The sequence below is a fragment of the Canis aureus genome, chromosome 6 (genome assembly GCF_053574225.1).
Source record: "Canis aureus isolate CA01 chromosome 6, VMU_Caureus_v.1.0, whole genome shotgun sequence".
Lineage (NCBI taxonomy): Eukaryota > Metazoa > Chordata > Mammalia > Carnivora > Canidae > Canis > Canis aureus.
Genome location: NC_135616.1, coordinates 7629031 through 7655359, shown reverse-complemented (window position 1 = coordinate 7655359; position 26329 = coordinate 7629031). Strand labels below are relative to the sequence as shown.

At 42.4% G+C, this 26329-nt stretch overlaps 1 protein-coding gene across 1 annotated transcript in view; it reads right to left on the bottom strand.

The window, feature by feature from the left end:
• Positions 1 to 26329, bottom strand: part of LAMA1 (laminin subunit alpha 1) — a 156199-nt gene that overhangs the window by 7275 nt on the left and 122595 nt on the right. The window contains exons 42-57 of the mRNA XM_077900013.1: positions 26095 to 26211; positions 24170 to 24352; positions 23332 to 23486; positions 21740 to 21883; positions 20617 to 20750; positions 19419 to 19569; positions 18534 to 18658; positions 14295 to 14445; positions 13530 to 13672; positions 12505 to 12648; positions 9791 to 9905; positions 9426 to 9596; positions 7246 to 7409; positions 6348 to 6533; positions 4643 to 4778; positions 2322 to 2434 (exon numbers count right to left, since the gene is read on the bottom strand). Of these exons, the coding sequence (XP_077756139.1) occupies positions 2322 to 2434; positions 4643 to 4778; positions 6348 to 6533; positions 7246 to 7409; positions 9426 to 9596; positions 9791 to 9905; positions 12505 to 12648; positions 13530 to 13672; positions 14295 to 14445; positions 18534 to 18658; positions 19419 to 19569; positions 20617 to 20750; positions 21740 to 21883; positions 23332 to 23486; positions 24170 to 24352; positions 26095 to 26211 (2332 nt within the window). The remainder of the gene's footprint in view (positions 1 to 2321; positions 2435 to 4642; positions 4779 to 6347; positions 6534 to 7245; positions 7410 to 9425; positions 9597 to 9790; positions 9906 to 12504; positions 12649 to 13529; positions 13673 to 14294; positions 14446 to 18533; positions 18659 to 19418; positions 19570 to 20616; positions 20751 to 21739; positions 21884 to 23331; positions 23487 to 24169; positions 24353 to 26094; positions 26212 to 26329) is intronic.

The following is a 26329-nucleotide window of genomic DNA, read 5'->3' as shown; positions in this document are numbered from 1 at the left end:
CCTTTAAAAAACAGTGTCAAAGAGAGAACTCAATAATTGTTTCAACCTTTATATTTAACATGTCAGCAGAGAGTCATTCATTATTCTTCATTCATTTATCCATCTAGCTGTTCAATCAGTTAATGATTACCACATAGGTATATCTGCCAGGAACTGTTCTAGATGCTGAGACTGAAGCAGGGAACAGAAAGGAATGTCTTTTCTCCCACAAAACTGATACTAGAAATCTTTCAGAGATAAAATTGAGTCATGAGAGGCTAACCAGTTGTTTACTTAACAGTAGCTCTGAAAGGATGGTGTTTCCACTGAGCTCTGAATGACAGGAGCAAGCCCCACGAAGCTTGGCAGGACTTTGTTTTCAGACAGCACAGAGTCTGCTAACACAATGGGCCTGATTTTGGTGGGCAGCCAGGAAAACCCTAGCAGGGCGCAGTGGGAGATGGCGGCACACAGTAGTTGAGGGGAGGATGCATTGGGACAGGGAAAGGAAAAGAGAGTGTGGCTCTGTCCTCATTGAGGGGGGCTCTGTGAAGCAGTGTTTAGATTTGAAATGCGGTGGGGTGGGGAGTCGCAGTACTAAGGGGAATGGGCATAGCTTGATTTACAACTGAAAAGGTACCTCTGACGTGAAGAAGCTGTCAGATGAGGCTGGGGTGTCAGCAGGCATTATTAGGCAGGCAGCTGTCAGAAAAGTCCACAGAGGCCAGTGGTGGTGGCTTAGGCCAGGGGGTTGTGGGAGGTGTGGAGGGGATGAACTAATTCATGAAATTTTCCAGAGGAAGAAGCAACTAGACTTGTAGATAGACTGAATTAGGAGAGGGAGGGAAGGAACAACCATCTTGATGGTAGGGCCCTAGGTAACCAGGTGAATGGTGCTAACGTCTACAGAAATGGCAAAGACCAAAGATGGGGACAGCGGGCTTGGGGGAAGAGTGAATTCTCCATGTGGAGGAGCCTGTCCCAATCCACATGGAGATGTGGAAGAGCCAGCTAGGTATACACCTCCTGAGTTCTAAGCAGAGGTGAAGGCTAGAGATGTGGGTGCTGGTGCAAATTGATGGTATTCTAAAGCCATTGAAATATGGAAGTTTCCCTGGGAGAATACACAGAAGAGGCCCTGGGCCTTCTCTGATGAAAGAGGAGCCAGCAAAGGAGACTGAGCGGGGGGGGGGGGGGGGGGGGGCAGGGAGAGCAGGAAATCAGGGGCGTGTGGGGCTAAGATGGCCAACTGCACATGACCGCACTGAGGGCCCAGCAAAGAAGGCATCATGGGGTGTGGCCACAGCAGGTCTGGGACCACTGTGGCAAGAGCAATCAAGAAGTGAGGGGAGGTTGAGTGGGTGGGTGGGGAGGAAATGAGAAGGGAGGAAAGGCAGACTGCCACAGGAGGCAACTCCTTTTTTTTTTTTTTTTTTTTTTAATAAGGCAACTCAAGAAGTCTTGAAATACAGCCAGGATACTGTGGGGAGGGTGGGATGTGGAGTCTCTTGGAGTTGTTTTAAGTTAGGAACTACTAGAGAGGAAATGGTTACCAGCATAAACACAGTGCCTGCATTTGAATTCTACTTCTACTGTGTGCCCTGAGCAAGTGACTTAACTTCCCTATACCTCAATAAAGATAATACCTTGCTCATAATTAGGACTGAGTTGGGGTATATGTGTTAAATACTGAGGCAGTCTCTGGCACAAGTGTTTGTTCCTCTTGTTAACACTGATGATGATGAGGCCAATGGGCTCTAGAGGGCAAGTGAGATAAGGAGTCAAGGTCTAAAGACAGTGTGATGGGGCAGTGATCAAAGAAGGCCAACAACAACAGGTGCAGTCTGAAGGATTTGGAGAAGAGGAAGAATATGGAATCTGGAGGCACTTTGGCCAGTCCCAGGCCTTGTCTGTGGGATGTGAGCTGGCTTAGCTGAGGAAGCATCCTTGGAGGCAAACCCATACGAAGGCAAGAGGGAATGCATAGCCTAGTGTAGATGTGACACCAGGCACCAGTGAAAGAATTTGGGTGGACAATTGGATCAGATCAATAAGTGCTTACAATAGAGTAGGGCTGGTAGTCCAGATGACAACAGATCCAGAGGACTTGAGATTCTAGAACAAGAGTGATTTAGAGAGATGCCTACCTATGTGCTTTCCTATATTCATACAGAGATGTAGCAACTAGCCATCATCAAGAAGGGTAAGGACAAACCACAGGAACCCACTGAACCACATTTGAGCAGCTGCTTTCCTGTTCTCTGCCTTCTCACTGCTGAAGAATACCTCCCTGATTCATCCAACAGTGAGACACCTAGTAAAGACTTTAGCACAATACCCACCTCTTTCTGACCGCCAGCTGATTGAAAGGCAGCACGAAATGGCTGCCTTGCATGAGGCCAAACTGGTGAGCATTGGGGATATACTCCGGGGCTCTGTCCACAGCACACTGTCCCTGTAAAAGATGCAGATAGACTCTCAGCCACATGAGCCGGGGCCACCACTAACATTATGAGTTTTTCCATCAAGAAAACATCTCAGAAGCAATTGGATCAGAATATCAACAGCTACAAATACATGTTGGCACTAAATCTTTGCTTTAAATAATTTACTTGCTATCTCTTTATCTCTGAGAAAGCAATTAGAGCTGCTTCACCTCAGTCCCACTCAAGTTTGCCTAAAATTCCCATGAATTTTCATCAGGCCAAAGGGGTAAAGGCCTGGCTGCTGCTCTCCCCTGCCACCCACCCTGGAGAAGGGCCAGCAGTATGAGCAGCTGGAAGTGCCCACAGGCAACTGTTCTAATTCCTCCCGGGAAGTAGCAAGCTACAGCTAAGAGAAGTGGGTGTGGGAGGGGGTCTGCTTGGGAACCTGCAAGTCGTCTAACAGCACCCTCCACACAGTCCGAGCCATGTGAGGCCTCAGATTCACATTTCTGACTTGGGCTGGGGGCGGGGGGATGCTACCAAGAGAGCTGTCTTGAACTCAAAGATTGACCGTGCTTGGAAGGTACTGCTTTTTGCTTGACTGTACCACCATCTGCATAATGAGAGTGTGTGCTCTTAACCAAAGAAATGGAGAACTCAGAAAAGAGGAAAGAAATAAATGAATAACTTCCATTAAAAATATCTGGTCAATACACAATGGAATATTACTCAGTTGTCAAAAATCTTGCCATTGGCAATGACATGGGTGGAGCTACAGAGTATTATCCCAAGTGAAATAAGTCAGAGAAAAACAAATGTTATATGATTTCACTCATATGTGAAATTTATTTTTTAAGATTATTTATTCATGAGAAATAAAGGCAGAGACATAGGCAGAGGGAGAAGCAGGCTCCCTGTGGGAAGCCTGATGTGGCACTTGATCCCAGGACCCCGGGAACACCACCTGAACCAAAGGCAGTGCTCAACACTGAGCCACCCAGGTGCTCCCTCATATGTGAAATTTAAGAAAACAGGTGAACAAAGGGGAGAAAAGAAAAACATAAGAGATTCTTAACAATAGAGAACAAACAGGGTTGCTAGAGGGGAGGTTTGCGAGGGATGGGCTAGATGGGTGATGGGCATTAAGGAGGGCACTGGCTGGGATGAGCACTGGGTATTGTATGCAAGTGATGAGTCACTGAATTCTACTCCTGAAACCAATATTGCACTGTATATGAACTAACTAGAATTTAAATTTAAAAAATATTTATTTGGGGGCAGTCTGGGTGCCTCAGTGGTTTAGCGCCACCTTCAGCCCAGGGCGTGATCCTGGAGACCCGGGATAGAGTCCCACATCGGGCCCCCTGCATGGGGCCTGCTTCTCTCTCTGCCTGTGTCTTTGGCTCTCTCTGTGTGTCTCTCATAAATAAATAAATAAAATATTTTAAAAAATTAAAAAATATATAAATATATTTGGTCAAAACTGGCTTTTCCTAGATTAATCAAGTCTATTTTAAAGCAACAATGACAAGTTCAACAGCTTACATAAGGACTTATTTTCATGTTTCTGACTAAATCCAAAGTGATATTGAGTCTGTATAGAAACTGCCAAAAAGCTTGCTGTACGTAGTCAGATGAAGATGCCAGAGTGTTAGGGCCTGCAGTCTTTAAATACTGTGCCATGTTACCAAAGACACCTGCCCCTGCTGTGCTTTTCATCACAGGGATGACCCCTGCAACCATTTCTAGGCTGCTTTGAAACCTGGCCTCCATCTGGGAGTTTGGAGGGCGGATAAATAGAGGAACCAGGAGTATTCCTCCCTCCCTCCCAACTCTAGGTGATTTCCCTAGCAGGGCCTGTCTTCTCTGGGCCCCAGTGCCCACTAGGAGAACAACTGTACTCAGATTCACTCCTGCCACAGCCCTGGTTCTTGGACTCTGGTGATACCACCTTCTCCCTTGGCACCATTGCTCTAGTGTGCTTGTTCAGCTTTCTCAACACCTTTGTAATGAGGTCCCCATTCTAATTTCCTGTGGGCTGCATGCTTTTGTTCTGATGAGACCTGACTGGTAAAATTTTTTTTGAGTTTTTAGGCTCCGTGCTCACCGTAGAACCCAACACAGGACCCGAAATCACAACCCTGAGATCAAGACTTGTGCTGAGATCAAGAGTTGGATGCTCAACCAGTGGAGCCACCCAGGGACCCTGGACTTGATTGATATAAAGTTCCTCTTACCAGACTTGGTAAAGGCTGGGGCTCTGGTGGGAGCTCGGTGTCCTCTTTGTGAAGAGCCAGCTTTGGCCTTTCTGAAAGCAAGCAGGTGTCCAAGTCCACTTGCTCATAGTCAGCCACGTGTGTGAAATCCAAATGTCTAGGTACAAAGTGTTTATAAAATTAAGATACTACACGTCAACACATGAACCAATGTCATTTGATTACTCAACACTGAAATCCATGAAAAACCATTAATCTATTACTCTTATTTTTTTTAAGATTTTATTTATTCATGAGAGACACAGAGAGGTAAGAGACACAGGCAGAGGGAGAAGCAGGCTCCATAAAGGGTGCCTGATGTGGGACTTGATCCCAGGACTCCAGGATCACGTCCTGGGCCGAAGGCAGGTGCTAAACTGCGGAGCCACCCAGGGATCCCCTCTATTGCTCTTGGAGTAACCAAACTGACTATCTTCCACAGTCACTAGAAGTCATCATCTATATCCTCTCATTTGATTTGGTGGCCCACCCCACTCCAGCCCCTCCCTGTGTTATCCACCTGGCCATCCCTGAGCATCCTTCTCAAGAGCTAGCTCAAATGCTATAGCTCTTCCTGCCACCTGGGCCGGGCTAAGGGAAAGCTTCTGGCTCTGGCTCTCAGTACTGCCCACTGGCCTCAGCTCAACACTGATTTCTCACAGGTTTACCTTTGCCAGGAAGTCATAAGGTACACTTGTCATACTTCCCTTTAGTCAGCCCTTGCAACATGTCCCGTTTGTATATACCCTCTTGGCATTTTCTGAGGACATGGCTGTGAACAGCACAGAAATGTTTCTGCCCTATGGAATTCCCAGCCTCATGGCTTTCAGGAGTAAGATGCTAAATCAATTAGTTTATTTATAAACAGAGAACTGGGTGAATAAATAAATCAGTTTTACAAATAAGTAAACCAAGGCTCTGACATTAAAATTGTGCTGAAAACCAATGCAGTGTTTTATTCTTTTAAATTTCAAGGGTTCATAAAAAGTTATTTTACAGAGGACACTGTGACCATCAAAGATCCAAGTCCTTGTTCAAGGTCTCAAGGCAAATCAGCAGCCCAGCTAAGGGAACTTCAGGCTCCTGATGCTCAGTGCATGTTTAGTTTCTCCTGGGCAGATTCTGTTTCCGTACACCCCACACTTCCAGGTCCTAGCACCTGCTGTCTTACCTAGGCAGAGGGTGAGTGAGGAAGAAATAAATACCCATGGGCACATATCAGTTCTCGTCCTCCTCATGAGCTCCATGGAGGAAACAGATGAACAGTTCTTAATTAGTCATTGTTTAAGGAGGAGCCATCAATCTGAAGCTGAAGGTAGCCCAGCTATAAAGGTTCCTTTAAAGCAGGGAGCTCAAGACAGCAAGAAATGTGCATCATAAAATCTGTATTCCCTTAAATGCATGTCAAAAGTGTATTTGACCTCTGATGTTTATTTAAAATCCTGTGGAACTAATGTTCAGTGGTTATCTTTTTAATTCTATGATTATCAGATCTATCCATCATTCTAATCTGATAAAATCCTTTTGGGAGACTTTTGTGATAGAACAATGGGTTCACTTGGTAATCAGAAATGTGTAGGACAGGCAATCTTCAAAAGCAAAATCAGGTAGCAGATCAGTGTCAGTACTCAGCAATAAAAGATTTCTAGGAAGTGCAAAAACATGTTGAGAGCACAGTCACACTTACTCCATGTTAAAGATCAGGTTTTTGATACAGCCATGGAATGATTTTCTCATCTTGAGCACTGATGTGCCCTCACCCTCTGGAATCCCCCCTACATACAGGTTGGATACATTTATTGCCCTGCTTTCTGCTGAGGGGACCAACTTCATTTCTACAGGATTTGTCTCATCCATTTGGACAGTGATAACCCTAAAAGGTCAAAGGAGAAAAGAAAAGCTTTTAAATATAATGAAACACATAAGTGACCATTTTAATATAGAATTCCACAAGTTCATACTGAATGATTTAAGTTCATACTGAATGATAAATTTTAACATGACACTACTTGAATAAAAAGGTGAATCTGGAAAATGAAAACTTAAAATTGAATCTTCTCCCAAAATGAATGGGTGTTATTAAATATTGTTGAGTTCAATTGCATTTTGGAGAGTACTGTTCTCTTTATCTGTGATGAAATGTCCAGCATGCTTTTAAAATACCTGGTCTACAGTTTTGTAGGGAAATACATAGAAATGTTGATTTAACACTATTTACTATTATTTGTATTTTACTGTTTGCTATGCTACTGTTTATTATTTTACCATTTGCTATTTAGTACTGGTAAATGTTATCTACTGACACTATGGTACTATTTGCCATAGAATAAATCTGAGTGTACTGGGCCCCAGAAAAGAACAGGGTTAAGGTTTTTCAATTTTGAAAATTTCACCAATATCTTATTATAAAGCAGATGAAATGAATTTCCAAGTATTCTAGCAAGACTCCAGAATTATTTTGAAGCTATAAAATCTCTGAATTGCTCATGACTTCATACTAATCCATCCGAATCATTCCACTACAAAGAGTATCCTAACAAGGCTCCTGTTGGTGAGATCATCATGCCCTTGTGATGGGCAAATACCTCCTGGTCCTTATCAAGGAAATGGAATGTTCTTGTCCATCGCTATATGTGCCCTTGGGAGCACGCAGGAGAGCTCTTCTCAGGCTTGTTCCATCCCCAGAATTAACATGCACTTCAACATGGCCGTCAATCAGCATAATGGAAAAGAAGGGCTGGGAAGGTTGCTAAGAGATTTCAGATAGAAAAAATATTACTATGTGATTTTTAAAATTATCTTATGAAGATAATGTGGGAATATTAACCAGTAAGCGATCACCATCTCCATCTAACATGACTCTTATATTTTGTATTTGACCTCCTAATCTCTGCTCATAGAACTTACATTCTGCATTATGTTCATATCATTAATCATATCAGAGATTTCCATTTCTACCTAGCTCTTATATTTTTTTATTGCCACACTATGTGCCAGCAAATAAATACATTATAAGTCACTGATTAATGTTTTATTGTTAAAAATTTAGTTTCCAATTTTTGTTACCATACATAACACATTTTACCTGTGAAATTATTTCTAACATTTCTTAAAAAAAAAAAGTGGGATTAAAAGGTTGAAGAGTTTGGAAGTTATTAAAGAGCTATTTTGCCACATTGAAAATAGGTCTATCAGCACAACTGAAAGATGAGTGTATCACAGTATCTTTGTGAGCATCAGATGACAGCATTCTATTTTGCTGACATAGCAAACTTTGATTTGCAAATGTCTTATTAAGAAGAGTGGAGGAAAACAGTCTGTTCTTCAAAAAGTTAAACGTAGAATTATCATGTGACCTAGCAGTCCCGTTCCTAGGTATATATACCCAAAAGAACTGAAAGCACGTTCTTAAAACAAATATTTGTAAGTGAATGTTGACAGCAGCATTATTCATAAGAGCTAAAAGGTAGAAACAACCCCAAATGTCCATCAGTGAATAATTATGTATTATGCTATGGATATACAGTGGAATATCAACCCCATCATAAAAATAAAGTACTGATACATGCCACAATGTGGATGAACCTCAGAAACCTGCTACATGGAAGACCCAAAGATCACATGCTATAGGAACCCATTGAGATGAAATATAGAGAACATGGAAATTCACTCCTAGATACAGAAGACTGGTGGTCACCAGGGATGAGGAGTGACCACTTAGTGGCATATGCTTTTATTTGGGGTGATAAAAATATTTTGGAACTAGACAGAGGAGGTGGCCTCACTAGGTTGTAAAAGCATTAAATGCTACTAAGTTTGTTTTGAAATGGTCACTTTATGTAATATGAATTTCATCTCAACTAGGAAAAAAAAAAAAAGATTGGTGGAGTCCATAAACCACTGTCATTGTTAGACCTTCACCAAGAGACTCATGAGGCAGTAGGGGTCTGCAGACTGGTCTTCCAGTCCTGGATCTGCCATCTATCAGCTGTGTGACCTTGGGTGGGTTGACAAGGTTCTCCGAACCCATTTCCTCAGCAAAATGTAGGAAGTAGCACTCACTCTTTGATGTGGTTGTGATAGTTACACAACAGTGTAAAGTATCTTGTACAGTAGAGGACAGTACCTTAGAGCTGCAGTTACATGACCTCTACTTCATTAAAACAATAAATTAGCATTCTGAAATGCCTCTATAAAATTACATGGTCTATGTAAGTTTGAGCAAAGGAAAGGGTAAATATCATCTATGCTCTTAAAATAGAATAATATGGAAAACCATCAACTCTTCTCTCTTCTACTGATGATCCACTGTGCTTATCACAGGCTACATTTATCTTTCTGCTCCTTTCAATCTTATTTGTAGATAAGGAAAATTTTGCTTCTTGTAGTAGTATACCAAACTATGTAGAACTTAAGGATTCATGATCTTAGCGTTAGAATAAAGAATAACAATCATAAAGTGGAAAAAAGCTCAGTTTGTGCTATCCGAATGAGTCTGAAAAGAATTAGAAGTAGATGGTATCTTTCTTCTAAGTAGCTAGACAAGAAAAATGGATCATGTAACACAAAGAAATCACCGATTTCTGAGGAATAATAGGGAAAAGACATCAGTGTAACTTCCACTTATTGAAACGCACACTCATAAACAACTGGCCTCATAGCTACAATAAATGTTCATGACTAGGTCATTTTCCACCTAGTGTTTCTCGAAGTCATTTCCTTCCTAAGCTTGTGGTTGAATAGCAATAGCATTTGAGCTACTTACCCCGTGGGCCTGCAGATGACCCTGCTTCTCCCCATGTCTGCCCAGGGCAGCCAGGATGATGCCACTGCTGTTCTTGGTGGCAAAGGTTGCCAACAATTCTGATTCTGGTGACAAAGACTTGGGTGACAATTCAATGTAGCCGCCTTTCAAGAAGCTAACACTTCGGATAGGCTAGTTGCAAAAGAAGTAAAAGAGCACCATCAGGCCCAACTGAATGCTGAATCACCCATGGTGGCGTTACCACTGATACCCCCATCATCTCTTTCCCATCCACCCTGCTGGCTTAGATTTGGTTACTTTACTATATTGGTAAGTCAGTGAACATTTATAGAAACTCATTCCAATATTGATAAAATGCTTCTCACCTCCAGTATACAGCCTTTTCTCACTCCATAGGAATGTCTGAGTAAATCAAAGGTTGATCTGGATATTTCCAGGTTTTTGATACAGCCCACATAGCTTTTGCTGGTGACACCTTTCCTGTAAGGAAGGGCATGAGAACAAAATTTGGATTTTATAACTCCATTTTTGAAAGAAGGAATAAAAATGCATCTACAAGTGAAGATCTGCTTCTACATGTCATTCTGAAGAAATGTCTAGGTCTCCCTCTAAGAAGGATACTGATGGTGAAGACATCAGGTCAAATGAATAGAGCCATGGAAAGAGGTTGAGTTTAGTGAATGAGACTAAATGGCTACCTAGATAAAATAATAAGGGAAAGTATAATAGTCACTGCAATTTAAATATACTCATTAAAACAGAGGCCAATTATAAGAAAGACAGTATACCGTCATAAGGAAACAATGGCACATTGACTGAAATCCAGTTTTCATGTAGGGTAGGACACGGAGATAAGCCTCCCATAGAAGTAGGTGTGGGGCAGTGTTATTTCCTAGGATCACATGGCTCCAGAAGTCACTGGCCATTGTTCAACTACATAGTCCTAAACTTTGTCTTGAAGGAAATAATTGCATTTGGTGAAGTCTAGGATTATCTTGTTTCTTCTACTCCAAATCAGTGCCATTTTGTTCTTACTAGAAGTTGCCACACTGATGGCTGGGGTGAGGCTGTCATGTGATCAAGCTCTCATTTCTGAAATATGGAGACTGAACATCTCCAAGTTATACTCTGAAGCATCAGCTAGTCACAGGAGAACTCTGAAGTCACATGGTTTCCAGTTAGACTCCCATCTCATTTTTCTCTCCCTCTGTGTTGAGCAACGAGCTGTAAACCAATAAGCAACTACATGACTTAGGGCAGCTTTCAGCCTTTCTGGATCTTAATTTTTTCCTTTGTAAATGCAGAGGCTGGGCTTGATAGATACCCAAGTTCCTTCTAGTATAAAAGTCAGTGATTTGGGATATCTTCCTAGAAAATGAGACCTTTTCTCCAGTGCTACATGGTGTCCATTTAGGTTCAGTACAGATGAGCTGTAACACAGCTTGTTGCTAGGGGAGCACCCACCCGATACCACAGTGTGAGGAAATGATATCTGGAATCGGGGATTAGGAGACAGGCTTCCAGTCCTGGCTCCATTTTGGCAGAGGAGTAAGATGTGGGGCAGATGACTAACTCCCCTAAGGTATAATTCATTTCCAAGGTGGGGGAGGGGTGTGGGGACTATAAACTGTGTTCCTTGGAACTTCCAGAAACTTTTGGCAAAGAGAAGCGGTGAGGAGTGGATCTGGCCTACTCAATGTACAGCAACCAGAGTGGCTACACTCTTGTGGAACTTATTAGGATTCCGTGCAAGAACGAGGCTGGAAAATGGGATAGTGCTACTCACTTATCTGAAGACCACTGGGCTGGGTGACTCCGTTTGGACATTTGATAATCCTACTCCCTGGAATCCATCTTGCCTTGACTACTGACCTTTCACAGAGGAGTTGGTTTTTTTTTTGTTGTTGTTGTTTTTTTAATGGTGTAAAAGGATCTTAGGGCTTAATTTGTCCAATCCCAAATTATAAAACTGAGGACAGTGACCTTAGGTCAATTATTAAAGTTACAAAGCTAAAAACGAAGAGCTTATGCCAATTATTAAAGTTACAAAGTTAGAGATGCCTGGGTGGCTCAGTGGTTAAGCGTCTGCCTTCAGCCCAGGGGGTGATCCTAGAGACCTGGGATCGAGTCCCATATAGGGCTCCCTGTATGGAGCCCGCTTCCCCCTGTGCCTCTGTCTCCTATGTGTCTGCCTCTCTCTCTGTGTCTCTCATTAATAAATAAAATCTTTAAAAAATAATAAAAGTTACAAAGCTAAACATGAAGTAGTATTACAAAACCACTTCATTGCCTCCCTGCCATCTTTCTTCCAACTTCCTGATGCTGGTCTTTCAACTTTCATATACATTATTCATTCTCACCACACAAAGGAGAAATCCAGACAAGTCCGCAGAGAGCATGATTTTTTTTGCCCTGAAAAAGATCCTACCATTCTAAAATGTGTAGGGAGGAGAACCACTGGTGATGGGAAGTGGGGTCTTCAAATATAGTATAATATTAGTAACAATTAGTAACAATTTTTAGATGTTCTAAAGGCAACAAATAGAAAATCATTAATTTTATGGCAAAAGGGTTTCTTTATGTCCCAATCAATATGACAGACGGTGGTTTGAAACAAAATGGCTATGGGTTAAAATTTGTCCCCCACAAAAGATGCCTGAAGTCCTAGCCTGTGAATGTGACCTTATTTGGAATTTGGGTCTCTTACAGATGTAATCAAGTTAAGACGAGGTCATTAGGATTGGTTTAATATGACCAGTGTTCTTATAAAAAGGAGAAATTTGGACAAGATACACAGGGAGGGAAGACAATGTAGTAAGACACAGAGAGAATGACATCATCCACAAGCTGAGGAATTCCTGAAGTTCCCAGAAGCTAGGAGAGAAGCACAGAACAGATTCTTTTCACAGCCATCAGAAAGGAAGCAACTTTGCTGACACCTTGATTTTGGACTTAACCAGGGCTGAAAGAGAGCACACTTCTGTGGTTTGCCCCCTGGCTTGTGGTGCCTTGTTATAGCAGCCCTAGGATCCTAACACACTTGGCAACACAGACATGACAATTATACCATGTGATATACCTTACAATTCTTGACCTAGGTAATCCACCCACATAAATTGGATCTTTATCTAGACGGTTGAGATCAGAAGATGCTCCTGGAGTTTCACCTTGCTTGGTTTCTTTATAACTGGTATTATATGCATCAATAACTGCTAGGAATCCTAAAAAGAAGAGACAGAAAAATGAAAATCACTTTCTACATTAAGGTAAAAACAAAGTCTGTTTATAAATTCTTTGAAATTCTTTCACATTCTGCACATTTGACCAGGGAGTATTCTTGATATTATAAAGGACACATGAGGGATCCCTGGGTGGCGCAGCGGTTTGGCGCCTGCCTTTGGCCCAGGGCGTGATCCTGGAGACCCAGGATCGAATCCCACATCAGGCTCCCGGTGCATGGAGCCTGCTTCTCCCTCTGCCTGTCTCTCTGCCTCTCTCTCTTTCTCTCTGTTTGACGATCATAAATAAATAAAAAAAAAAATTAAAAAAAATTATAAAGGACACATGAAAATCCTCTGTATAAAAGCCAGTGAATCCAGAATACAGATCACTGAATGACAATAGTATGTGTGTGGCAGGAAAGAGAATGGATTTGATCTTTGATTCCAATTCAGCAATGTTAGGTAATGCATTTGGAAACCACAGAAAAATAGAATTATATTCCTCCAGCAAAATGTGAACCCTGGCTCTTAGTATTTCAAAGAAAACAATGGCTTTCTATTAGAATATAATTCAAGAGTAGCCAAGAACCTAGAGTAAATAAAGCCTGCTTATTTTGGAAGAACTTCTTTTCTGTCTTTCTTTTTTAATTTCTTAGACATGGGAGAGGAGGGACAGAGGGAGAGAGAGAATCCCAAGTGGGTTCCATGCCCAGTACAGAGCCCAATGCGGACCTCAATCTCACAACCCCGAGGTCATGATCTGGGCTAAAATCAAGAGTCAGACACTTAATGGACTGAGCCACCCAGGCACCCTGATTTTGGAAGTATTCCTGGTTTTACAAGGTGACCTGTAACATCTCATTGTCCTCATGTTCACTTAACTTGCTTCCGGTTTCTCTGGAAGGCGATTTTGTACCAGGTTCCATTGTTATAGCGTCTGTCTGTAATAAGAGCAAGAGGCCCTGAACCCAGGTCAACTACAACTCTAACTCTGCCACGCACCAGTTCGATGGATAAAAAGTCTTTCTGTGAAGAAGAAAAAAAGAGTTACCCGGGGTGACGACATTCTCACAGATTTCCCTTCCCTGCAAGTTGTGGATGGTAGAAACCTTCCGAAGTCAAACTCCTAAAACCAGCTGGCTCAACATTCAGAGGTCTCGTCTCAGGAAACTGAAGTGTCTGGGAAGACTTTCTAGTCTACCAGACAGATATGGAGGAGACAAACACATGGTTGCCAAAATCTCCAATTCAATAAGGGAAGTGCAATCTTTGTATCTTTTTTGTTTAGACTGACAAATGGGCCAGCCCTAAAAATACAACTAGAAGATTAAGAAAAATCACCCCCACAATAGGATAAAAATAACATGAAATTCCTGTGGATGGAATTCAAAGAAGGCCAGAGTGAACATGGGACAAGATATACGAAAGTCAAAATTTAATAATAAATATTGTTGATATCTATAAACAATAGGAAGGCTGTTTTCTACTTGGTGCTCTCCTGTATTTTGCAAAGGTTCTTCAGTGAATTTATAATAAATTATTTAAAATGGGGAAATAGTATGTCATACATATGTATATATTTATATATGCTTATAAAGCGGTCATTAAACATAAATACCTTCATAGCAATTTGACTGTATATACTTACAGTGCCATTTGAAGCAAGGTAGAGAAGAAGCCCATTGGGTGAAAAGGTACTAAAAAGCATAATAATCTGAGTCACAGTCACCCGGAGTGTCTTCTCCACGACCGAATACCCACTCCCATCGAAATGGAAGGAAGAGTCTTCATTCTGGGGGCTGCAAAGCAGAGCAGATGAAAGACAATCTAGTCTCAGGAAGGTGGTTAAAGAGAAGAAATGGTACCTTAACTGAGGTATTCACAGACACTGTGGTAGAGCTATTATGTCCATAATTTGATAACAAGTGTAAGTCATAACTTAAAATATGCCTGCCACAAGATTATACAAGACAAATGCCAATTGCTTTCTAAGGAAAAGAAAGCTAATGTAGGCAGTGTTCACTGTAGTAAGTAGAAAAGTCTCCAAAGGATGGTAACTGCTAACAATAGTTCTACTTATCAAGTCAATTTTTATTTTGTTCTAATTTCCTTAAAGTCACTGCCCTTTCTTAATTCTGAAGCTTTCAGAGTAATTTTTATATTAGCATTTTATCACCATCTGCTGGTTTTGTTTTAATTATTTATTTATTTAAATTTATTTATTTATTTTTAAAGATTTTATTTATTCATGAGAGAGAGATAGAGAGAGACATAGGCAGGAGGAGAAGCAGGCTCCATGCAGGAAGCCCAAATGTGGGACTCGATCCCAGGACTCCAGGATCACGGCCTGGGCCGACGGCAGGTGCTAAACTGCTGAGCCACCCAGGCATCCCACCATCTGCTGGTTTTAAGCAATACCTAAGCTAAACTGGAATAATGATAGAGAACAAGTATGTACCAATGTAGCAGAAGGACCATTTAAAAAAAAAAAAAAAAAAGATCACTGACAGCAACAACAACAACAATCTCAAACATCTGCAGGATGAGCTTATGACAAAGTTATTTAAAACAGACCTCAGTACTTCTCAGGTCAAGGTGTTTTCTGGTCTCCTCCATATTTCAAAAGGCTGACTTTATTCACTCTTCGATTATAAAGTAAGTTTATCTGGAGCATATCATAATACATTAAAAAACACATTTCTGGGCTTCAGAGTCAAAACTTGGATTTAGGTATTTTGGGAGGATATGAATTTGCACTTTTACCATTTGAAGGTATAATAACCAAGCTTAGTCCCACATCTCCGAGCAGGACAACTAACCAAAGGGTGATACTGTTTCCATTAACAAAACAAAAATAGCAGTGCTTTATGAAACCTCGGGTTACAAATTGACAGCTTCCCGTGGTCCTGCTTTTTTCTAAAGATTTCTGTTTTTCAACCCCTTAGGAAGTATAACTTAAATGCACTCTGCATCAAGATACTATGGCTTAATTCTCTATGATTTCATTCTGAAATCTGTGACTTCCTATAAGCATGTTCCACTGCTCTTTTGGCCAGTCAGTTTCATGCAGCGAAGGACACAGACTCTACAACCAGACTGCTGGGGTTCAAATCCTTGTCCCGATTTATTAGCTGTGTGATCTTGGAAAAGTTACCTAACATCTCTGTGCTTCATTCCCGTCATCTATAAAATAAGGAAATGAATAGATGCTCTCAGGAAGGGCTATACATGATTTAATACATGTAAAGATCTTTAAGCAGTGCTTGGCACTTAGATGGTCACGTCACTTAGCTCTGATTATTCTGCTTTGTTCAGAGGTCCCTGAAGGGTCACCATTGTGCCTACTAAAAGCCGAGCCTCAAAGATTAAGTACGTTGTCCAAGGACACACCCAAGAAAATGGTGGAGCCACAGGGTTTCAAGCAAAACTCCAGAAATCTGTCTTGTCCCGCTGTGCACACCCTCTCCCTCTGCAGAGCCCAGGAACTCTCTGTCCTGGGGAATGTGAGCTCTGCTTCTGGCTTCTCTCCATCAGCAGGGCCTGGCCAAGTGACGTGGCCACCAAGAGGGATGCTTTCAAATCAGTGTCCGAATGCATGTCTCCTGAGAAGGTTCTTGCTCCCAGTCAATGACACATTTCTGGGACTCGTCCCTATAACCATGAGGCCCATGTGCCTCGCCAGTCAGCCCAGGGGCCTGTCCCCAGGTGGGCCTCGGGGGGCAGCTCTAGGCCCCTGCCTCGGGACAAAGGGAAGCCGGTGGCCAACAGCCCTTCGTGGAGAGCTCTGTTCCAGCACCCAGCAATTCCGAGAGAGGGTCCTGCAGTCAGGCCGACCTGGGGAGCACCCCTCCCCGCCACCGCCCACTGGGCCGAGCCTTAAAGCCTCACTAGACCTCTGATGCCAGCGCTCGCTCATGAGGGGGTCACGCGTACCGTCCTAGCCACAGCACTGGGGCAGCCCTGTGAGAGCGAGCGGGGCATCGCCTGCGCCCCGGGCCCACCAGGCCTCGCCACCCGTGCCTCCACTCGCCCCAGCGCCCCAGCTCCTTCCTCTGCGCTTCCCTCCAGGTATCCCTCCCAGACACCGACACCCTGAGACGCTGGGGATCAACTCCCGCGTGGACACGGCCAGCAGGGGGCCCAGGACACAGGTGACTGGCCTGTCCCTAAGCTCAGCTGCACAGCCTGGCACGCCGTCCACTCATAGGCAACACGACAATACAGTTCGGTTCATTAAATAAAAAGGGTTCTTTGTTCCATATTCAGATGAAAACTGTTAGAATCAGTAACTTATTTTGTAATATCTTTTAAGAATTTGAGAGATCGCTTATAATTGTGCTGGTGACACATAAGGAAGTAGAAGTATATATTCAAAGAGGAATAAAAAAGCAAAAAATTCAATTAGTTTACTTGTAATTTAAGTCAAAGGTAAATGCTCCTACTGAGGAAATCATTTTTTCAATCGAAAGGACGTCAGTGGACCACACCAATGATTTACTAATGGCAGATTACACCGAAAGGTCCAAAGCCCATCAAATTCTAATCACCGCTCTGCTAAAATTGATTCATTTACTAAAATTCATTTGTTAATTCTTTGCGCTAAAGTCTTCGTCTAATGAGTAGGGACAGTTGCCTAAAATGAAGACCATTCAATTTACAAACATAGAAAACTCCAGCTTGTGTCTGTCTCAGCACCTGCCACAGTATGTTCTTTGGAACATAAGCAACTCTGAAATGCTGTTTTTTTAAAAAGTTTGGGGTCAAGTGAGTCTGAGATGCTGCAAGTCCAGCCTGTCCCAGGGTCAAGGTTACTGCTCATTAGCATATTAGGGGTTCTGATGGCCTCTCAATAAGGAATGAAGTGTAAACGTAATTGTGTTGGGAGGTAAGACAACATGATTTTCATTTTCCTTTCCTGGAAGAAGGCACCAAACCTCCACGAGGTGAAGTGACTTACTACAAAGTCACCGAGAGGGAGCTTGAAACTTCGATTCCAAAGCTAATGTTTTGTTCAGTCGTAAGGCTCCAATAACCAAGCTTCTGGTCATGACTTTGAAAGCAAGCTAAGTTAAGGCAAAGAAGCAAATAAAAGGCTCAAACCACAGAATCCCAAGCTACGGGCCCTAAGAGAAAACAGATCTAACAAAATGAAAACTCGCCCACGAGTTTCTAACTGTAATGGGAGTTGCTTGCAACTGACCTTGTCACAGCTCACTGATAATTACAGGGTACCCACCTGGACAGAGCAGCCCGTTAGAATTATATCAGATCTTACATTTCTCTAATGGCAAAAGCAATCTATTGTCTTCAACTACTAAAGTGCTAGAAAACAGGTCTGGTACACTTCTGGGGTTGCTGCTGCTTTTTTAGAAAGCAAAATGGGTACGGGGTGTTGAGCTCGGTGAGATGGTCATTAAATGCCTGCTGTTATATCAATATCCGCAAAAACGATGTCAGGTACTTGTTCTCCATTGCCAAGGGCATTTAATTTCTAGAATTATAGAATTTAGGAATGGGGAAGGACTGATCTATAAAAATGGGCACCACAAATGAAATTCTCCCATCCTTAGAGGTATTTTCAAAATAAAGATGTGCAGTGACTTCCCTAAGGCTTCCCTGTGGCTCTTTGAGACAGAAGCTGGTTTGAGAGGATGTCTGCTGCTTCTCAATTAGATGATCCATGATGGAAGCATAGGAGACACAGTGAAAACTACTTTTTAAAGGTTAAAAATAATTCCCATGTTTCTGTTAGCGGCTGACCCACATCCTCTCCTTTGCGGTAGGCCCGCTGACATCAGAGCTCTACGCCACCGCGGTGCCCACGAGAACTCTCTCAGCAGCTCTCGGATGCTCAGGACCCCGCGGGTTAAACTGGGGGGCGCATTACCTTCCGAAGCAGCCGTGGCACCTGCCCTCCCGTTCAATGTAGTTCCACAGGCCGATGGACTGTCCGTTCAGGAAAGCCTCCCCCATGCAGCCTTTAAAATGGGTGACCTTCACAGCAGGTGACTTCTGATGTAAACAAACAAAGCAAACACACCCCACGTGGATTGGGGGGGAAAGGAATACATTCTCGTGGGCTCAAAACTCCCTCCTGGGAGCTCAAGTCAAACATCCAAAGTTTGAGAAGACAACACTCAGAAAAATGGCTGGGTTGTAATCACTGGATTTCCTTGCAATTATTAAGTGGAATCTTGGAATGAGTGACCACCAGACAGGATCTCAAGGATCACTTCAGTCTCCGGGGTCCCCAGAGAGGAGCCCCTTTTACAGATGAGGAAACAGAAGCTCAGAGCATGTTGGTCAGTGGCAGGGGCCCGGCTGGGACCGACACCCTTACTCTCAGAGCCCCGAACCAAGTCCAGGTGACTCAACCCATCCAGTAAGGGGATAGCCTACCGGTATAATAAAATAAATACCACCGGCTCTGGTGCTAACACTAAATAGCATTAATCTACCGCCAGAGTGGGCATGGCAGTAAGAGAAATTACAGAAAGGAATGCAAAATACTGAATTTTCTGTGCCAGTCCTGGAAAAGAAATTCAGATAGCAAAATGAACCACTGGCTTCTTTTCCATTTATGTTCTTTATTCAGCAGGATCCTTTGCTTTATAAAACCAGCCCAACTCTGCAAATTTACCGTCATTGAGCAAGATAATGGAAATGAGAAGTATTCATCTGTTGGGAGATGATCAATAATTTAAACATACTAGTTTTACATATAGGTGAAAGTAGCCCATCAGATCCGTTCTGATGACGCAGGGAAAGTTACCTTGATCTGTCCTCCGAGCCCTCCAACAAACATTAGCGTGGAGTTGTTTATATCTAGGACGTTTGCTGCTCCGGGGGATTTACTTGTTTTCATTGGTGGCTTTTCAATTGCGCTCATTTCCTTTACACTCAGGGAGCCAATGTTTCCAAATCTAAGGGTCACAAAGAATTGCAAAAAGAACACTTTGAGTATTGTAAGTCTGTCAGCAGATATACACCCTTATCCACAGTCTCCAGCTGCTTCTCCCCACCTTCCCTGAAGCGGTCCCCCACTTCTTCTGCTCTTGCCTACCCCGACCCCAGTTGGTTCACAAAGCCTTGTGGAAAAGGCCTTTTTTTTTTTTTCAGATTTTATTTATTTATTCATGAGAGACACACATACACAGAGAGAGAGAGAGAGGCAGAGACACAGGCAGAGGGAGAAGCAGGCTCCATGCAGGGAGCCCGACGTGGGACTCGATCCCGGGTCTCCAGGATCCCGCCCTGGGCCGAAGGCAAGTGCTAAACCGCTGAGTCCCCCGGGCTGCCTGAGAAGGTCTTCTAAATCATAAACTGCATCGTGCTACCTCTTTACTTAAGTCAACTCCTATCTGAAACAGTCTACTGTCTTCAATGTTACTCCATTTCCATAAATAACAAGGCAAAAGACAAGGATTCCCAGCAATAACACACCATCAGCAACAAACTATAATATCATGGACAAGTAAAAAGATATACCCAAAAGTGCTTAAAAGGAGGTCCCTCTGGAGAGGGGCTTTACGAGGATGAATTTTGCCTTGTGTCTGAATTTTAGCAAACCACACTCCCTTCTTGGATCCTGCCCTTCCATCCTCTTCTACATGCACACCCACCTGCCACATGGAATTTCTACCCTGGTGCCCCTGGTTCTGCTCTACTGGGGAGAACATAATGTATTGGGCTGGCCCTCTCAGCGTTAGAGCCAACATTCTAAAGGTAACTAACTTTCAACCTTTTTCTTCTTATGATTGTTGATTGTGGTAACAAAGTTCACTTCTTCGGTAATAAAGGGGGAAAAAGCTCTTAATTCTATAGTTAAACCAAACCAACTATCTGTCCTTTTATTATAATCTGACTTCCTGGAAGTTTCAAAGACTATTGTATGATGTGACAAACATATTACAAACCTCAAAGATACAGTTTGAAAAAAAGAGACAGGTGGAGAGAACTTTCTCTGCTACCTGGTTACATAGATACTGTGCCATCTGTTGTCATCAATGGGGAAGTCTGGAAATTCCAACCGCGTTGATCCGGAGCCCATATCCCAGAGAAAGGCCACCTTCCCTCGCCGCATCTCCACCGCCATGAAATCAGCCTGGGGTGCGGGCATGAGCTGGGATGAGTTTTCATGCCAGTTGTTGTGTGACTACCCAAACATGTTAGAGAATGAGCTCCTAGGGCATTTTCCCTATTCTTAGGTAACAAAACAAAAACCCTGTCTTTTGTCTTTAAATGCGCCCCCTCACTGGAGCTAGAACATCAGTGTTCTAGACGGAGTGTTGGAGACGGTTAAGCCATCTTTGGATATCAGTGCCTCACCACCCTTGCTCTGCATGGCCCTCCACAGTGCCTTCCAGAAAGTTCTCCAAGAACACTCACTGGGGGGTCAACAGTAGCCTACAGGAAACATGAGGGAACACACTGAACTTATTTATTTATTTGCTCCATCTGAGAAGGCAATAAACAAACATGAAATACCCAGTGAGACAGGAGCCATGAAATCCCCTATCAGGAACTTGCATGTATTCTGCACCATAGTTCCCAAGAAGGTTTCAGAATTTGTGCTTCTTAATATATTTCTGCTCTCACAATCCCAAGAGTTCAGACCCATTCCCACTGGCAGCCAAAGGTGTCAGTGGTCTTCCACAGGGGACTTGCCCCTATGGGAACCACTGGACTCTTGTTGCATTGAAGAACCCGAGTGAGGCTGGACAATTCTGATATGCCCCATAGGGTATGCACCTCCACTCCTGCTAACCACCACCCAGATCCACTTTACATACCAGCGGCTACACTCGGTGGCTAAAGAGGTTGCAGAAGACATTAGGAAATCCTACCTCACAGCTAGCAGTTAAGACCCTCTCAAAATCGCCGCCCTCCTCGCATGCATTCAGTTTTGTCCTGTGTGTTTTTAATTTAATGCCACTAGTTTCACACAAGAGCTTAGCTCCCTTAGAAAGATTAGTGATTTCACCAGGGCCCTGTTTTTGTTTTGTTTTGTTTTCCATCAAAAAACCCTGCCAATTCAGGAAATACACACATTCATGAGAGATTCACTGTTACTTTCTGCAAGACCATACTCACACTGGTGCTGCTCCCGAGGTAAAAGAGAAGGTTATCGGGTTCACTTGTCTTGACATTCAGTGTTAAGGTGTTATAGTTAGTAGAAGAAATCGGAGGCTGGTAGGCCCGGATACAATCTCTGTCTGCTGACACGGCGACTTTAATCTGTAAAAGAAAAGGGAGGTGTCCTAATCACTTAGTGACACACGTCGGCAGCACGCCAGGAGTTCAAAAGTGCTGTTCCATAACCGATTTTCACTGGAAGGCAAGGTTCCTCTTCTTGATTAAACATAATACTTTGTGTTTCATAGACTGAAAGATCAGGTGGTGATGAAAATTACTTTATTTGGTGAACTATTTAAATATGGAAAAGTCAGTCTTGAAGTTTGAAGAGTATGTGATGTAGGAAATGGTCTCACTCATGTGAGACTTAATTCCTTAAGACAAGGAGCTTATCCAGATTAGCTTGGAATCTTTACACCTGACACAGGGAGGATATTTGATGACCATCTGTCACATAAACGAAGGGATAATCTATTTATACATTCAGCAAATATTTATAGAGCAACTTTTGTACTTACTACACATTTCTCCAAGTAAGTATTTGCATATATTTCTTATATTAGCTTTAACGATTATATGTTTGTATTAATCAGAGCTTTTAGAAACTTCCATCCAGCGTATGCTTATTTGGTGGCTTTAATTGAAAGTTAAACCAGAAACCAGGGCTCATGTCAACCTACAGCCATTTTCAATATTGAGGCCAGTCAGGGGAGGGGGGAGTTGAAGACTCCAGAACTCCTTTCTCTTAGCCAGAAGGGATCAGGCTGATGAACAGGAGACCAGAGGTCACATTTGTCTTCCATAAATCCCCAGTAGTGTGGCAACTGTATATTCTCTTGAAAGTCTTTTATTTCCCTGAAATGCCTCTCCTATAGAGCACAACCAATGCCATATGCTATGGAATGCTGTAAAACATTTTTCCCAGTTTGTACTTGTCCAGCTGTCAAGTGTTTTATGCATTTAGTGACCTGGATTGGTGAGCATTTGTGTGTGTACAGACTATGGTATCAGACTCCTGGACAATGAGGCTCATAGTGTGCAAACATTCTGAGGAATACTTGGATTATTAACACCGGGTTGGTAAAATGATGGCCGTAATGCCATACTCAGCCAAGGAAACTCAGACGTAAACACTTAGGCCACGAGCTCTAGGATTGCTAACTAATACTTGTGGATTGTTATGTCTAGGCTATAATTATCAATCTCCATAAAGACATGAGATCTCTTTGCTAACAACGTTTTGAAACATGTTGAACAAAACAAAAAACAAAGAAAATGAGACTAATTAAATATACTTAAATATACTGTCCAGGGCAAGAGAGAAGGCATTTTCGAGAAAAAGCATAGGCATCATGAATAAAAGTCGTAAGTTGTTACTTAAAATATATATGTTTAAGTGAATACACTTAACACAAAGTTCTAAATGTACTACAGACAGGGCTGTGAGAAATGTAGGAGGTAAGAGCTGAGTCATTAGCAGTCCAGGGGACCGGGGCGACCGTCCCCTCTATGGGAGTCCCCTGAGACCATGCACAGAAGCCCACACTCACAGAAGCTGCTTGCTTCCGGGCCTGGTTGATGAGCAGTTTGATTTCTGAAAGGTTTCTGTTCAGGTTCTCTTCTAATATCTTCAAAGGCTTCAACCGATCAAATAAAAGGCTGGCTTGTGTTTCTGCATCTTTAACTCTTCTTCTAGCTAGCAGAGCTAGCAAGAATCAAGCCGCAAGGAAGTTGGTGGCAGAGAGGAAACAGGAGAAATGAATTCTATATTACCAACGCACTGAGTAAAATAGACTATCCTAATAATCAAATCCATGCATGGCGGTTGAATGCCTCAACCCCTGAGTTCTTCAAGTATCAACTGTATTTACCAAAACGTCAAGGATTTGATGCAAAGATGCATATAACTTCTGCCTCCCCAAGAACCCCCACCCCCCAGAAAGAGCTTACTGTTAACTGGAAGCCTTACCAACAACACAAATAGTCAATTAACGTGGTTTGTATGTTACATGTATTCTATACTATATTCCTACAATAAAGTAAGCTGGACAAAAGAAAATGGTATTAAGAAAATCATAATGAAAACGTGTTTTCTGTAATATATTCATTTAACAACAGCAAAAAAAAAAAAAAAAAAAAAAAAAAGTCTGTGTATAATGGACCTGCACAGTTAAACCTGTGTTGTTCAAGGGTCAACTGCATATGAGAAATGCACGAGCACCAAGCATTACCCAAGGCCCTTCTCTTTCTTGATAAATGTAAATCTAGATATTACTGCATTTTTATTCTGTATGAATGCTGCTTGTCAACAAGACACCGGCGTACACCTGGCAAATTCAAAATCTCACAATGCAAGCTTTCCTAATGGGAAGGGAGACCATGACGTACTGGTCATTGAGGAGTCCTGTAGAAGTTGGTTGGTTTCTTGTAAGGTGGCGTTAACCCTGGACAGGTCAGTTGATGTGTTCAACAGCTTCTGGCTTAATCCTACCACGTTCTTCAGAGTGTTTGCCGCGCTCTGATTTACAGATATGGCCAGCTCTTTGATTCTGGTTCCTTTGTCTCTGACACCTGAAATAGATTTATAGGCAAGCACGCACCCCTGTGGTTATACATGGGGGAAAACCAGAAACCACAATAAACGTTAACGTTTCATGGAAACATGTTACAGTATTTCTTATTGGCTGCTGAAGACAAATGGGGCTTCTGGGTTTTTAATGATGGTATTAAGACTGCATACGCTATGCCTTTCTGCTCCCTTTTAGGAACCAATGAAATAATTTTGGTAACAATCCTCTGTATTGAAATTTCAATATGCAATGAGATCATGAAAGCACCTACTAATCACCTGTGCTCAGATTTTCAAATGTTAATAAGCTAAACTTCTTTATTTGTTCTCCCTTCTATCACTCCCTTCTCATGTTCATTAAATACCTTCTTCAAACTACTTTGTGTGTGGATAAGAAAGTTGGGGAATTTAAATTTGTAGGTAAGATGGGCGTGTCATAGGCTAGAGGAAGCGGTATTTGCCCACAGTGTCAACTGGCTGCTAGACGGAACAGCAGAATAGAGACTAAATGGTCACTATCAATAAAGTAGAGTTCAGTTATTTTAGAAAATCTGCATGATGATTTTTTTAAAGGCAGTAGTATTCATCTTTAAAGTATCCATTCACAAATAGGACAAAAATGAACACTGGAATCTGGATAAAGATTACATAGGTTTCTTTTTACTCTTACAGCAGCTTTTCTGCAAGTTTGAAATTACTTCCAAATAAAAAAGGTGTTTTTCTTTTTAAGGGCGGGGGGATTGGAAGAAGGGGTAGAAAGAGAATCTCAAGCAGACTCCATCCCCAGCACAGAGCCCGAATGTGGCTTAATCTCACGTCTCTAAGATCATGACCTGAACCAAAATCAAGAGTTGGACACTTAACCAAGTGAGCCATCCAAGCACCCCTAAAAAGGCACTTTTCAGTGTTTAATCAACATACATCATGTGTTCTTTAAAAAAAAAAAGCTGGGGGGAGGAAAAAAGAGAAAGAAAGAAGGAAGGAAAGAAAGAAAGAAAAACTTTCAAGTCAGAAAACGCTTCCATGTTTAAGGTGAGAGGGCAGTCCAAAGGGCCCAAGCCCAGCTCCCCACAGTAGTTCCCACGTGTGCAAGGGGAATCCGCAGAGAGAACTCTGGAGTTGTTTGTTTTCTTAATAATCCTTGTAAGGCTTATTAAGAAAAAAAAGGAGAAGGCTGAGGGAATGTAAACAATGCACTACAGATCGATTCATTCGTATTACACTTTACAAAGGTATCCCTATTTCGGACTGTAATGGATAGTGCAGCTCTAAACCATCAATACTCATGTGATTTATGAGCTTATTTTAGAATGCTTTATTGCCTCATGAAGGAAGATCACCAAGCAAGAGCTCTGTAATTGCCCACATTTATAATGAATCTAGCATCTTCCCTTAGAGCGGGAACATTCAGCTCCTTGCTGACTTCTCTGAATGACCCTTTCATTCAAGGGACATGTCAAGCCATTTTAAAAGAAGCAATTCACGGTAGCATCAAGTCTCCCAAGGCGTTTGCTTTTCAGAGTATGATTCTAGCATTCCAATGCAGGTGCTCTGGAGTTATTTAAAGCATAGTTATCTTCACTTTCAAGTCCTACTCCTCTGCAGGTAAAAACTCTATCCATCTTGGTCTCGATTTTGAGCAAGGGCGGTTAATCAGGCTTGCAGCAGGACTTCCTTCTGCTCCTGTGTAATGGCTTTCCAATGAGGAAACATTAATTCAATCAAGAACCCCCTTTCCACTTACCTCCAGGAATTGCTCTGAGTAATAAGAGTGATTCATTGGTCTGCCTAGTAATTGTATCCACATCCTCTTGAAATCTATTTGCTGTATTTTTCAATTCATTCAGTTTCAATGTGATACCTGTTTAAGGGGGGAAAGTGTCCTCTTTAAGGGGAGCCTACTCAAAAGTTGTCTAGGCAATAGTTTCCCTCATCACTCTGACCATCCACAGAATCAATGGCTTTCTACAGAGACACCC